The 15,297-nt window shown below is 42.6% G+C and overlaps 1 protein-coding gene across 1 annotated transcript in view; it reads right to left on the bottom strand.

The window, feature by feature from the left end:
- The window catches only part of Mmp24 (matrix metallopeptidase 24), a 46,111-nt gene that overhangs the window by 30,523 nt on the left and 291 nt on the right, over positions 1-15,297 (bottom strand). The window contains exon 2 of the mRNA XM_004630983.3: positions 7,025-7,209. Within this exon, the coding sequence (XP_004631040.3) occupies positions 7,025-7,209 (185 nt within the window). The remainder of the gene's footprint in view (positions 1-7,024; positions 7,210-15,297) is intronic.

The following is a 15,297-nucleotide window of genomic DNA, read 5'->3' as shown; positions in this document are numbered from 1 at the left end:
ACAACAAACATTACTGAGCACTCCTACATCCTAGGTCCTGCTCGAGTTTCCTAGGGGACATGGGTGGATAAGGAACCCAGACTGACAGGTAAATCAGAATGGGAACGCAGCACTACAAAGCACGTGCATGGAGGGTTCTGTGGGAGAAAAGAGAAGGCTGGGGAGGAGAACGGGGAGCTCAGGTAAACTTCGTGATGGAGATGAGATTTAAAGCTTCAAGGATATAGCAAGTTCCAGAGAATGGAAGTGAGTAAGAGCTTGGCTAATACAGAGCAGCATTTAAAGTGGCTAGAGCTGGGCCAGTGAGCTGAAAGGTGGGAAGTGGAGCAACATGACCTATATCACCTGTTCACACATTGGACATAGTACAGATTCAAGTCATTTGTGACTTAAATGTCACCCAGAACCAGCCCCAAAGCTCAAATAAAACACACACACATATGGAAATGGCAGGGAATCTGAAAGGTTACCCCTCCATTCACCTAGATGCCCCAACTTCTAGCCCCAGGTGAAGTCACATCTCCAAAGCACTAAGTCCTTGCACTGCAGTCTCTCTGCCCCTCATAGCCACAAGGCCATACTACATGACCTTTCTTTATGGAAACATTCAGAACGAAGACCTAGGATGGTAGAATGAGAAAGGCACAGTCCCGAGATGAATCCAGACCTTACCAATTCCAGCTGTGTGACCCTGGGCAAACCGAGCTCCAGTGTCCTTGGCTGGAAGTACAAATAACATTGCCTCCTCTGTGGGCTTGTGGTTAAGATGAAATGAATAGATGTTTCTGACACCTACTAATCACTTAAAAACCTTTCATGCCAGGCATGGTGGCACACACCTGTAATCCCAGCACTCAGAAGGCTGAGGCAGGTGAATCACTGAGAGTTCAAGACCAGCTTGGGCTACACAGTAAGTTCAAAGCTAGTCTGAACTACATAGCAGGTCCCTACCTCAAAAATAAAAAACACAACACAACAAAAAAGCCAACCCTCTGTTCTTTTCTTTCCTTTTGGCACTGGGGATGAATCCCAGAAGTCTGTACATGTTAGGCAAGCTCTCTCCCAGGGAGCTACATTCTCGGCCCTTGTTATCCTTCAGATGGTGTTTCCATTACCTTTTGTAAAATCAAGTGGCAAACATGGTTTAGAGCCTCTCTGCCTTTTAAATCAAGTTATTCTTCCCACCCATATTCTACCTGGACCAAGAGCTTATCACTGTGGGTCTGAGGGAGGATAGAACATCTGTCATGACCAGGCTATTTTCTCATCATGGACATGGTCATCCCTCACAGGAGAGTGGGACCATTGTAGAGGGCCTAGTAGTCAGTAGGTATGACAACTAAATTGAATGACATACCCTTGACTCTGTCACTGGTTTTCCTAAGACCAACCTTTAGTTTGAGGAAAATGAAAGGAGATTATGAAAGGAGATTATGTAAGCTTTAATATATTATATATACATATATATATATATATATATGGAACTGGGTAACTTAGTGGGGTTCCTTGGTCTTTCTAGCAGGAATCTGGGCAAATGTATAGAAGTTTAACAGTTGAACATGGTGAAGCTGGAAGTATGGATTCCTTTTCCTCATCCTCAGACCACCAAAATGTTTCTACCTTAAAATTCTTACTTAAAAATATATTTAGGGGCCAGGGATATAGCTCAGTGGAATAAGTGCCTGCCTGGCAAGCACAAGGTTTGATCGCTCATACAAAAAAAAAAAAAAAAAAAAAAAGCTGCCCCAAACAATATCATAAAAGAGGTGTGGTACCAATCTAAAATATATCCAATTCCTCCCTGCTATTGGTCTCTATTAGTTTTCTAAACATCTCATTAAGTTGAATTAAAACATTTGAGAATGGACTTGGGATCTCAGGATAGTGCTGACACACAGGTCAGGTCAGCTCAGCTGACTGAGGCTATTTTAGTGCCCAGCTCTAATGGAGCACAGAATTGAAGAATCCTCTCCCCTCCAGACTTCACGGCTGCCTATGATAGGAAATAAGGAATAGGGAACCTTTGACGTAAACACACATCAGCTTTCTAAGGCTTGGAGAAATTAAAACTTGCTTCTCTTCTGTAGAGGGCTGGCAATGTATTTTATCAGCCCCTCTTCTAGGAGGCCTGAGCAAGGAGCACCTCAAGCAATCAAGACCCACTCTGAAGGGCAGTCAAGAGCTCACTCTAAGAACTAGGCCAATGTCTGGTTCAGGACCAAATGCTCGAGTGGCTCAGACACATGGTGGCTGAGAGGGCAGACTGTACTAGTATCTTCTGTGGGCTTTGCTTTCCTGACAGGGTCATTGTGACAATTCTCAGAGAGCAGGGCCAACCCCTAAGAGGGGCATGGAGGGGAAGAGGCCAGTCCAGTGGCAGCATCTAAGACGGGAACACTGAGATGGGACTTGGCAGAGAGAGAGAGAGAGAGAGAGAGAGAGAGAGAGAGAGAGATTGCATGCAAATTAGAGGGTAGAAAGGTAGGGGGTATGTTGCAGAAACAGATAATTCTACTTTCCACTACTAACCTGTCCCTGCCAGTTACTTGCTCTGTGACCCAAGCAGTCCTCTCACTTCTCTGGCAGAAGGCCTTGAGTTTGGAGCAAGTGTTCCAAACTCGTCGCATCAATTTCCAAACAGGTCCTGCCTTCTGACACTTCCATTTTTCCTTTTGCACACTCCTATTCATCCTTCAAGGATTGGCTCAAATATCAACTCTTTTGTTAAATCTTTCTTAGCTCTCCCTGACAGGCCTTGTGTGTAGCTGTTTGTATGCCTGTAGTACTTTGTACACACTACTATAAACACAACTTCCACAATGTATTGTACCTGTTTCCTGGTATGTCTGTTTCCCCTCACTAGAACAAATTCCTGAGGAACAGAAACTGTGTCAGATTTTTTTTTTTTTTTATCTGCTACAAAGCACTTAGCAGAGTATCTGGCACAATAAATAATCACTGAGTTTATGAATGAATAAATGAGTGAATGAACAGTTGGTCTGGGAGGCAGTGTCTGGGTACCAAGACAGGGATTTCATCTTGGGAAGGCTTACAGAATAATACACAAGAAAGTGCTAAATATAATTCCTAGGATCTATGAGAGGTTGAACAAAATATTTGATGAAATTTAATCAAATGTGGTTTGACTTCCTTACTTGATGAGGTGATAGGCTCCTTTGTCTCATTTGAAAAAAAAAAAAAAGATAAAAATCCACTAAAGGAAGAAAGTCTCATTCAGTTTTAAACAGAATGGCCTACCTTTTATCTTTTACACCTGTTTCTATTAATCAATCACCAGCCTCGTCTCAGAAGTCCAACCACTGCAGTTCAGTTAACCAACTCCAAGACGTCTGTCACCCTCTAGGTGTGGAAAGAGGTGTAAATCCACAGGAAAGCGAGAAGAGTCTCAGCGCAAGCAGGGACCAAAATAGCTGAACTGAGCCAAAGATGTAGAGGTCATAAGTGATAGTGTAATTGGCCTGCTGGCCAGGAGGCGAGATTTGGGTCCTTGAGAAGTCAAGTCTGAGACATCCAGAAGTGGCAGGGAAAAGGAGGCAGCAGAGAATAGCAAGGAAGAAAAAAAATATGGACAAGAGATGGAAGAGGGGAAAAGACAGCAGAGTAAGTGGTGAGATTAGAAGCAGCCATGGGGCCAGCAAGAAACAGGTCATGGGTGGTGCTTGGAAAACAGAGATGGCCAGGGGGAGACAAGGGAGGCTTGACCAGTTGGAGCAAGTGGTCTGCAAGGACATGCAGGAGCATCACTTCTTCACCAGACTGTACAGCCCAGAGAATGGGCGAATGATTGGGATTGGGCGTTTGATTGAAAATGAAGGGCCATGTGAAGTCAATAAGCAAAGGACAGCCAATAAACTATTAAATGTGGAAGCACGAACTGGAATGAGGAAGGTAAAAAAAAAACAAAACCATAAAACAAAACCAAACAACTCTGATCAAAGAGTTTAGGCAACCAAGGTCGTAAGGGGACCAGGCATTAGCCTCAACATGTACAGGAGTTTCAAATTCTACGCTAGAAGGTTCTGTTTTGATTGCTTTTCTGTTGTTGGTGATGGAAGCCAAGGCCTTGTACGTATGTGACAAGCACTCTACCACTGAGCCATATCCCCAGCCTACTAGAGATTTATCTGCGTAGGGATGGTGACAAACTCAAGCCTGACTGAAGGAGAACACCGGGAATGAGGAAGTATGTCCCACAGATCTCAGCCTCCATCGGAAGAGGCTGGAGGAGCAAGATTGCATAAAACAAAACACAAAGGGAAGGAAATCTGCTGGCACCAAGGGCGAAACTCAGACCAGAATGAGAGATTGTAGGTCCAGGTCCTGACTTGATGGAAGAAACTATTTAGCATTCAGATGTTTTCATTACACTAACAATGATAAAAGCTACTATATTAGAATGCCTACTGTACCTGGTATTGTGCACAAGAATGCAGTAGCCCTACAAGGTAGGAATAATAATCCCAAATTTACAGGTAAGACAACTGAGGTTAGGTTTGATTAAGTGATTACCCAGACCACAAAGCTAGTAAGTAGAGTTGAAGGATTCAGGCATTGTGCACTGTCAGATTACTAGACAGGTAGTCCTTCCCCTTCCTGAGACTTCCTAGTATTCATACCCCTAATATCAATATCTTAGCTCATAGAGACTCCAATACCTTGGTGCTGGTGTTCTTACATCAGAGTATGGCATCATCCACCCAAACCAGAAGCCTCCACATAACCTATGACTCATCACTCTCCTTCACTGCCTATACCCAGTGTTTGACCACAAACTTTGGCTTTGACATCCTAAACATCAATTTTGCTTGTTTCTGTTCACTCATTCATTTAGTAAAGTCATTCACTTAGTATTTATTGTGGCCCTACTATGCGCCAAGCATTGTGTTAGGGTTATACCAAAGTACAAAACGTTTTTCTTTCTTTTTTGAGACAGTATCTTGCTATGTAGTTCAGACTGGCCTTGAACTCACTACGTAGCCCAGGTTAGCCTGAAACTCATGGTAACCCTTCTCCTCAGCCTCCCAAGTGCTGGGATTACAGCTGTGCACCACCATGCCCCCTTTGTTACTTTCAGTTGCAGTCTGGAAGAGCCATGAGGCAGTTAGTGCTATGGATAAAACAGACTAAGGGGGAAGAACTGAGAGAGGCTAGGGATGTAGCTCAGTGGTGCAGCACCTGCTCAGCAAGTAGAAGGCCCTGGGTTCAATTGCTGATACCAAAACCAAAACAAAATGGTAATCAAACTCAGGACCTTCCTCTTGCCAGGCAGATGCTATGACACTGAGGTACATCACTGGCCCCACAGAAATTATATTAATCATTTAGAAAAACTTTCTACTAACATTAGATCAGTGTACAGTTCCTGCCCTTTGTAACTTAGCTCTGCTGTCACCTCTTGGTCCCTCAGTGCCCATTCCTTAACACTGGCAAACAAACCACCAGCAACTTTAAGCTCAACACTGAGATTTCACTGTGTCGCCACACACAGGCATGAAGGATGATCCAAGAACATCCTTCCTCCTCTGCTGCTAGATGAGCTTAGTTCTTACAACTGCATGTTTACTTGTTTCTGTCTCTGTCTTTGAGTTCTAAGCTGAGATTACTATGATTCTAATCTCCTTCTCAGGGCGTTAGGTTCCCTGCCTGCTTCTCTGAGAGACTCCTCCTGAGAGTTAAATTGAATTCCTTCATATACTACCTGGCAGTTGGATGAGGTCCTAGCTGAAAAGATGCATCATTTGGGACCAAGATCCTGCCACACAGCAAATACTGCCTAACTTTTATCTTTCTAGCTAAGGGCCCTTGGGCAAATGACCTAACTTCTCACGGTATCATGTTCCCCATCTGTTAAACAGGATGATAACGGGACAGTTAGGAGGATTCAGTGAGATGCACTGTGGAAGGTAAAACAATGGCCCTTCAAAAATGAGCAAACCCAGTCCCCAAACATGTGGCTGTTACTTTACATGACAAAAGGGACTTTACTAGATCTATTAAGTGAAGAATCTTCAGGTGGGGAGATTATCCTATGTTATTACATGGGCATAGGGATGTAAGAGTTCTTATGAAGGAGGCAGAGGCTCCGAGTCAGTGGAGGAGATTTGATGACAAGCAGAGGCTGGCATAATGCCATTGATGGGAGGGTCCCGAGCCAAGGAAGGCAGGTGGATGGGCTCTACAAACAGGAGAAGGCAAGGATTTTTACCTAGACCCTCAAGAAAGAATGATCCCTGAGAATACCTTGACTTTGGTCCCCTAAGTACCATTTTGGACTTCTGATCTTAGGAAAGATTTGGATTTTGTTGTTTGTGATGTCAGAGACTGGGACCCAGGAACTTGTGCACACTAGGCAAGTACTCTGCCATGGAGCTATACCCTGAATTATGTTGTCTTAAGACACTAAGTTTGTGGTAATTGAAGAAACTAAAACATGCACATAAAGCAGTTAGCTGGTTTGGCCCATAGAAAATATTCTCCCAATGTTCTTGCTTCTATATTCCTTAGCAATAGACTGACCTTCCTGTGTCGCTGCTACCACACTGAGTCACTGGGTCTTTCTGATGAGTCCTGCGGATGGCTCTGTAACTGGACCAGTTTCCTCCATCTCTTGTCCCACTGAAACCCCACCTTCTCCTTCACTCCTACAATGAAGCTCCCACCTTGCTGCTGAGCACATCTGAATTATGACTATCTTTAAAAAATTCATGGTAAATGCATAATCAGCCAGGGATCTAAGGAATACTCTGGTCAATAATACTTAGAGATCATGTAATTTAACATGTTTGTTTTGCAGAAGAGAAAAATAAAACTCAGGGAGGAGAAATGACAACTCAAACTCACAGAGCAAGTTGGTAGAGGAGCCAGAAATGGAGCCCAGCAACCGCCTCCCAGGGAGGGTTCTTTCTGTCCTGCTACACTTCCCCTCCCACTAGCTCTGGTTTGCTTCCAAGTGCTGTTTCTTTTCTTTTCTCTCTTCTTCATTTCCAGCCAGTCTAAAAAGGGCTTTCAGGATCGCCCACAACGCCCAGCGTAGCTTCTTGACAAACACCTTAATGGCGCAGCATCGCCCGTTGGCTGCCGTCGGTGCCTGAGTGGGTGGTGAGTGTGCTAGCGGGAATTCCCTGGCACTCTGCACAATGTCCTTGGCCCTCATCCAGGAGGCCACCACAAGCCGGACAATCACCTGGCCTGGGGAGATGGCACGGTTAGGGTTTTGGTTGGGATGTCCGTGCTTTCCACTTCTGGGAAGGCCTCTGCCCGAGCCAAAGAGTGTGGCTGTGTTCTCCTTCACTGAGACCGGAGGGAGCTTAGTGTTCCTCACCCTTCCCGGTCCTTGGGGCTCAACTTATGAGTTGTGAAACAAGAGGAAAAAGAGACCAGAGGTCAGGACTCAATCTAACTTAAATGGGAAGAGAGATGAACTAGATGATCCCTAAGTAATTATATCAGTTTCTATTATTTAGCTTAGGTTAATTGAACATGGAGCTGGTCTTGTATCTCCTCCTCATTGCCGGTTGTAAAGTCCAAGTGGCTTAACATGGCCCTCAATAAACTTCAAGCCCTTTCTTGCCCACCTCAAGTTCCCTGTACTCTAGCTCTGCTAACTGTGCTGCTTCAATATGTCCTGCAGATTCTACCTCTGCCTCTTTACTCATTTAGTTTCTCTCCCTAGAACGTCCTCCCACAGGTATTCTGGCAAAGGCTTGGCGGACTATTAGATATCCATCAAAATGTAGCTGACTCAATGGCATAAGCACATCCCTTGCTTATCAAATATTTCATATTACGTTATAAATAATGCTCTGCATGCCTGTTGTCCCCATTAAACTTTCTCCCACGGATCTTACAGCCTGGTGGAAGAGGTAGAGAAATAGTAAACATTTCATTGCAGCCGTGCTAAGTGAGATGAAAGGAAAGGACAAGGTGCAGCGAATACATATAACAGGACATATAAGCTGTGATGTCAGGGGTGGCCTCCCTGGCATTCCAGCTGAGACCTGTGAATGAATAAAAGAGGCTAGGTAAAAGTCTAAGAATGAACATTGCAGGAAAAAAAAAAAATGGCTTGTTGAATTTCTGAAGGGAAGGAGTCTGTCTATTAGAGAATGAGAGAGACGGCCAGGGTGACTGAAGCCCCATGAGCAGTGGGAGAGTGGGTGGGATAAAAGAGAATGGAAGAGTGGGAAGGACTCAGTCATGCAGGGCCTCGAATGCTGTATGAAGCAGCCTGGTGGGGGCTAGTTTCCATGGCTCATCATACTGCTCTTTCTACTTCTGTGTACGCTTGAAAATTTCCCATAATTATATTAGTAGTAACTTAGTAATAGCAATTTAGCCTTGGTCCTAAAATCCTTGATAAACAAGGGTGGGAGTGACATGATCAGATTTGTGGTATATTTTAAAATTTGCTATTATTAAATATTTCAAGTATTCAGAAAGATGTAATGAGCCTGGCATGGTGGTGCACACCTATAATCCTAGCACTCAAGAGGCCGAGGCAGGATGATCACTGTGCGTTTGAGGCCAGCCTGGGCTACACAAATGAGTTCAAGGCCAACTTAAACTACATAGTGAGACCCTGTCTGAAAAAATTTACAGAAAGATATAATGAAACAAATTATCATCTAATCGCCAACCAGCTCTGTCAAATCTTAGTTTTTGCCTTATTGGTTTCAGATATAACTGATCCTGTGTAGATTTATTTTTAGAATTTCCCCCTGGCCTGCACATGCATTAGGTGAGGGTGAGAGAGCTGGTCAGGTGGAAAGTTTCTGAAGTCCACATGAGGGGCAGCAGAAGTTTAGTCTAAGATGGGGCTGTGGAATGGGACAGAAGTGGACAGATAGAGATTTATTGCAGGTGGAAGACAGTTCTTGCTTTTGGGAGCAGCTAAGTATTTTGTTTGTGGCACCAAAGTGAGTTTTAAAATTATTACTACTGACAAAGTTGAATAATAATACCTTGCTTTTCTGTCTTCACATTGTTACAACAACATGCATAATCTTTGGGATAATTTATATGTATATATTTATATGCACATAGTCATAAATATATATATACTATATATATCATAAATATATATAATACTATATGTAATATTATATATATATATTACCCACAATTGACTTTGCTATTATTCTGTCACTAAAACATAAATTAAAATTGTGTTTGAAAACAAACTGCCTTTAAAGACAAATATATGTTGTAACGATGAAGTAAAACTAGTGAAGGATTGGCATGCCTAAAATCCCAGCTACTCAGGAAAATGAAACAGGAGGATTGCAAGTTCAAGGCCAGTCTGGGTAACTTAGTGAGATCTTATTTCAAAATAAGAAACAAAAAGGTCAGAGATGTAGCTTTGTAGAAGAGCATACCTAGGTTCTATCCCTAGCACTGCAAAAACAAACAAAATGAAACAAAAAATTAGTGAAGGACTTAAAGAGAATCAATCCTGAAATCCAAATACAAACAAACGATTGGGTCCAAAATCTCTTGACAGTGACTGGAGGTATAGTCAGTGGCAGAGCACTTTCCCAGCATGCACAAATCTGGTGCTCAACACTGCAAAACAGAACAGAACACTCTCAATGAGAAGGGGCCAGAGCCAGGATTTACACCTCTATCCACACACCATTCCTTAAAATGGGTACTCAGGCCTAAGCTCCGCTTTCAAGGGGAGCCAGCACCAAGAATAACTGGGGGGAAAGCTCAGTCCCTTCATCTCAACACAGCTGTCTGAGCAGGTCACTTCTGGCTCAGAAACCTTTAGTGACTCCCCTCAGCCTTTGGACAAAAGCCAATTTCACAATCTGCTCTCGGCCTCCTTTTCCAGTCTCTTCTCCTTACACATTCTTACTAAAATGAGCAAGTAACTCATGTTCTAGGCGCATCTAGTTATGCACTGTCTCCTACACTTGTCATGAACTTGTGCACAGGTGTGGTTTGTGTTCTCCCTTCCGTCTGGACCACGCACTTGCCACTTTCTATCTTTCTCCTCCTTCAAAGATTCACTGAAGGTGCCACCTTTTTCTGGAAGCGTCTCTGACTGGCCCAGCCTAATTGTGTATCTCCTTGCTCTTCTGTGCCTCTGCACCTACTTAGTTTATCCCTCTAGCATGCATTCCTTTACCCTTCCAAGAAGCTGAGTTGTGCGTGCCAAATACTATTTAAAGAAGTTGGTGGTTATTTTAAAATATTTATTGTCTAGAAGGTATCAGGAATTGTCCTAGGTGCTGAGACAATGGCTTCAGTTTGTTCCTCTTTTTGATGTCCATATGAGGCTGCATTAAAAGGCCAGGCACTGCCTAAGATTAGTTCCTTTGGTGCAATTAAAATTTATGCCTACTAGTATTAAGGCTACGTCTTTCAAGGATCGGAGTGGGACATACTTGAAAATGGGAACAAATGGCTAACTGGCTATTCTAATAACCTGGAATAGGACAATTTTGTGTAAAGCAAAAGGCACTGAGCCCAAGGACAGGAAATGAAGCTTGTAGATCTCTCTCTCTCTCTCTCTCTCTCTCTCTCTCTCTCTCTCTCTCTCTCACACACACACACACACGGAAAGTGTGAGGCACCTTAGATACAAAGGAGTATTAAAATAATAGGAAAACCCACAGTAATAATAAGAGAGAAAGGAATTTAAAAATGTAGCAGAAGTGAGGCACGGTGTCATATACCTGTAATCCCAGCACTTGGGAAGCTGAGGCAGGAAGATTGCTTCAAGTTGGAGACCAGCTTGGGCTATAAAATGAACTCAAGGCCAACCTGAATTGCATAATGAGACTCTGGTTCAAAAACAAAACAAAACAAAACAAAACAGCAGAAAAAAAATAAGCAAAGAAGATAAAAATGGGAACAAAATTTGTAAACAAGGAGGAAGGGTTGCAGGGGAATGGGAAAAAAACCCAAGTTATATCATGCACAGGTACAAATGCACTATGATGAACGTGATCATTATCTATCTACCTAAAATGTACCAATAAAATCTAATCGGAAACTGGCAAAAAATAAAAAATAAAAATATGGCAGAGTAGATTCAGCTTATGTAAAAGGTTAAATTTCCTAACAGTGAGAACTTTTTTTTCCCTTATCATGAATGCAGATACACTGGAGGCTAGGATCACACTGAAATCTTTAGACCCAGGACCAGGTTAGTGCTTCTTAATAGGTCTACCAACCCTTTCTCATGCATGTGCAAACCAAACAACATTCTCCATCTGCTCAGAGTAACTCACTTAAAACAAGCCTCAAAGGCTGGACTCTACTATGCTTTGAGTCTCTGAGCCATTCACTGTGTGGCATGAGCTTATTGGTGGTCTCTTTCTATCTGTTCTGACCTTCAGAGTCAGACTAGAAGCTAAGAAGGCATGAATAAATAAATAAGTTAATAATTTTTTTAATGGAGAAACATTTCTCACTAGCTAATAATAAAAGCAATAGAGGAAAAGTCATAAATAAGAGGAAGGGATGCTTTAAATAAACCAAAGCCAGGAATCCAATTAGAGAATAGATAGAACCCCTGATGTGCAAAATACAAAAGAAACACTCAAGAAAAAAGAGAGAGGAAACGGACTGAATCAATTTTTTTTTTGGCTTGGTAATGAAAGATCAGAGATATGAAATCAAAAGCCATAGACAGTGAAAAATGCTTTCATTTGCGAAGTCAGGAGGCTGGGGAAAAGTTCTGGTTCTGAATCACTTACATCAAGGTTTGTGCTCTTGGGCTCCTCATTTAAGGCAATTCAAGAAGTACCTCTTAAGTGCCACTGTGTGTTTCTGGGTGATCTCTGAGGTAATGGCTACCTTTCGATTCCTCCTGATTGCATGCCACTATCATTAGATGACATCCTACTGAAAGAGTTATGACAGAACTCAAAGGTGAAATTGTGGATCCATGACCTAAAGGAAATAACCTCTATTTCCATTGAAGGAAAGAAAGTCCATGAGTCTCATCCCTGAGAAGGGTTGTAGGAGGGACTTCAAGACTTGTGAAACAGCCAGGGATATAGCTCAGTGGCATGGTGCCTGCCGGGCAAGTGTGAGGTCTTGAGTTCAATTCCTGGTTAAAAAAAAAAAAAGACTTGGAAGCCTAAACTGGATGTGGTGGCGGGCACTTGTAATCCCAGCACTTTGGAGGCTGAGACAGGATGATCATTGCAAGTTTGAGACCAGCCTGGGCTACAAAGTGAGCTCAAGGCCAGCCTGAACTATATGGCAAGACCCTATCTCAAAAAAGACCACCACCACCACCAACAACAACAATAAAAAACCTTATATACCTATGACCACACCTATTTCAGATTCATGTAACTTTTGGATGTAAAGAATAAAATCACTGAATGATCACTGAATATTCAATAGTGAATACTGAAGGTTGTGAATTATGTTAGATGATAATTTGGTTGGGAAAGAAGGCCTTGCCTATGTATTGTAATCTTTACCAAATATAGTTAGTATTTTTTTTTTTGTTTCAGTACTGGGGATTGAACTCAGGACTTTGTGCTTACCAAGCATACACTTATCACTGAGCTATATCCCTGGCCCTATAGTTAGTATTTTTTTTAAAGTTTTTTTTAATTTTTTTATTTTTTTAAGACAGGGTTTCACTCTGCAGTTTAGGCTGCCTTGAACTCTGTAGCACAGGCTGGCTTTGAACTCAAGCGATCCTCCTGCCTCAGCCTCTCAAGTGCTGGGGTTACAGGTATGCGTGACCAAACCTGGTATTTTAAAAAATCAAATGATATACCAACTGGGCTGCCTTCAAGGACAGAGAAATAAATGATGTCTAGAGAAGGGAGGGAGAGCTTCCTGTAAGATCAGCTGAAACCTTAGGGGGTGGTTTGGGATGACTGAATGAGGGGTGTAACAGTGAACAACACATGGCCATATCTAGGGAAACCTGGGTGGCTTGTCATAGGAAAAGGGAAAGACAGGCTTGTCTGGAGTAAGGATGCATTATCGGTGCACACCGGGAGCGACAGCCTGCTAATGGGGAGGCAGGGTGGAGTCAGACTCGAGGGGCCTTAAAGACAGATTGCAGAGTAAGCAGCATTTTCAGCTCGCTGAAAAGCAGTAATATTCTATAACATTTCAGTCATGTGACCCACTACTGTTCAATGATAAGATTTGGCACAAATTTTTGATAGAAGCAATGGATATAATTTGGCTGTTTTATAGAAAGTGTTGAACAGCAAATGAGACATGTAAAATGGAATGGAATGAAGGGTGGTGTTAGGTCCCAAGAACTTGCTTAGAGATAGGAAACAGCAGATGGAAATGAATGGGAGGGGGGTGAAGAATTCAGGGGGCCCCTAGAGACAATGCTGGGACCTGTCCGACTTAAATTTTTTATAAGCGATCTAGAAGAAGTGGATCAAAGCAAAAATTTCAGGACTGTGGATCATAGAAAGCCCTTTCAGGTAGGAAGTTCCTAAGCTGAAAGAAAGGAGCCCGGGGAAGCAAGAGAATGAGTAGGATGCAAAATGGCAGCTGAACGTCAACACGGCAAATGTAAGGTGATGCACTCTGATAAAAATAACATACGGATGGGGTGTTGGGTTCCAGGCTATCAGTTCTGACCCAGGAAAGGGATCAGGGAGCTACTGCAGACTGTTTCCTAAAGGCAGCTGCCAGGGGTGTTGAGGTCAGGATGACTGACATAGGAATGGGTGGAAGCAAGGATGGGACCTAGAAAGCAAGGAAGAAAGCACCCATTCTGCAAACAAAACCATAGGGTTCCATACTTGGGGACAATGGTCAAGTTGAAAATGTGGGCTCCAATATATCCAAGAAGGACATCTAAAATGACTCCGAGGATGAATGTGCCTGTTCTCAGGGTGCCCTGTCATACTGGGGGAGCTTAAGATTGTAAATAAAAAACCTAAGAGAAGTGGAATATAATCAAAGCCTATAAAATTGGTAAGGATAAGGATTGGATAAACATAACCTTCTCTCTAAATCCTGACATATTTAATTATATCACCTCCTCTTAATGCTTGAAATACCATATAATAAAAAGGCATCAGAGTTGACATTTTCCAGCCCTATCTGTGTTACAGATGGTAAGATTCAAGCTTAGGGAGGACAAGGAAATGGCCTCAGGTCACAGAAACCACCAGGGCCCAAAATCATATTTGACCCCAGGATCCCTAAATTCCACATCAGTGTCTTTCCATCTCACAGTGTGCACTCAGTAAGTCTAAGCAAATCAGACTCTTTTTTTTTTTTTTTTTTTTTTTTTTTTCTTTTAGTACTGCAAATCCAACTTAGGACTTTGCACTTGCCAGGCAAGCTCTGTGCTGCTGAGCTACATCCTTTGCTCATAAATCCTACTTTTTCTAGGGTGTAAAATCATGAAACACATTACTTTGAGCTAAAGCTAAAAGCACAAACAAGCTAGGAAAAAAGTTTTCACTAAAATTATAAAGCCAGCTATTATAAGATCTTTGGAGACAACTATTAACTGGGGCTAAAGATTCTTCTATATACTCTAATTTGGAGAGGAACATGTAGCTCTTTGTAAATCTGAAGAAATGTAGGGATTCTCTCCTAGAGAAATGTGCATTTGCACACACAAACACAAATTTACAGAAAATTTCAGGGACTATATAACCTCTGGTGTCCCATGCCCAATTAACTAGTGCTGCTCTGGCACTCTTCTGACCAGACTGCCTGCTTCAACAAGTACACTCCTCTCAGGACAATCCAGGAAACCACTCTGAATTTCCCCAGCACAATACCAGTGTCAACTCTGTTAGAAATTCAGATCTCTAGATTGGAAGAGATCAGAGAAATTACATGGGTCAACTGCCCCCCGCCATATGATACCAAATAACAACATGGTTAAATATGCGACCAGTCAGTCTGCCTAGGTTAGAATCCCAACTCCATCACTCATCCATCACTCACAAGCTGTGTGACCTTGGACAAGTTACTGATGCTGAGTCTATAATCTCTGTAAAATGGGGATAATGATCACAACTACCTCATAGAGTACTTCTGAAGATTATAGGAGCTAATGCACATAAAACAGCACCAGGCCTGGCCTACAATGTGTTCAGTAAATGCTGGTTGGCATTGTTGTTATTATTATGCATGTATCCATGTAGGTATTATGCATGCATCCATCCAATAGCCTCCTGGAGCTTTAGCTTGCACATGCCAGTGATGAGCCGCTCACTGCCTTCTAAGCTGACTGAGCAGCTCCAATTGTTACAAACTTCTTCCCATATTAAGCTGAAATTTGTCTTTTTGCACACCTCCCCCAACCCCCCC

Source organism: Octodon degus, unplaced genomic scaffold (genome assembly GCF_000260255.1).
Source record: "Octodon degus isolate 3935 unplaced genomic scaffold, OctDeg1.0 scaffold00037, whole genome shotgun sequence".
Taxonomy (NCBI): domain Eukaryota; kingdom Metazoa; phylum Chordata; class Mammalia; order Rodentia; family Octodontidae; genus Octodon; species Octodon degus.
The sequence above is the reverse complement of the archived record's forward strand: the minus strand, read 5'-3'. Positions and strand labels throughout refer to the sequence as shown.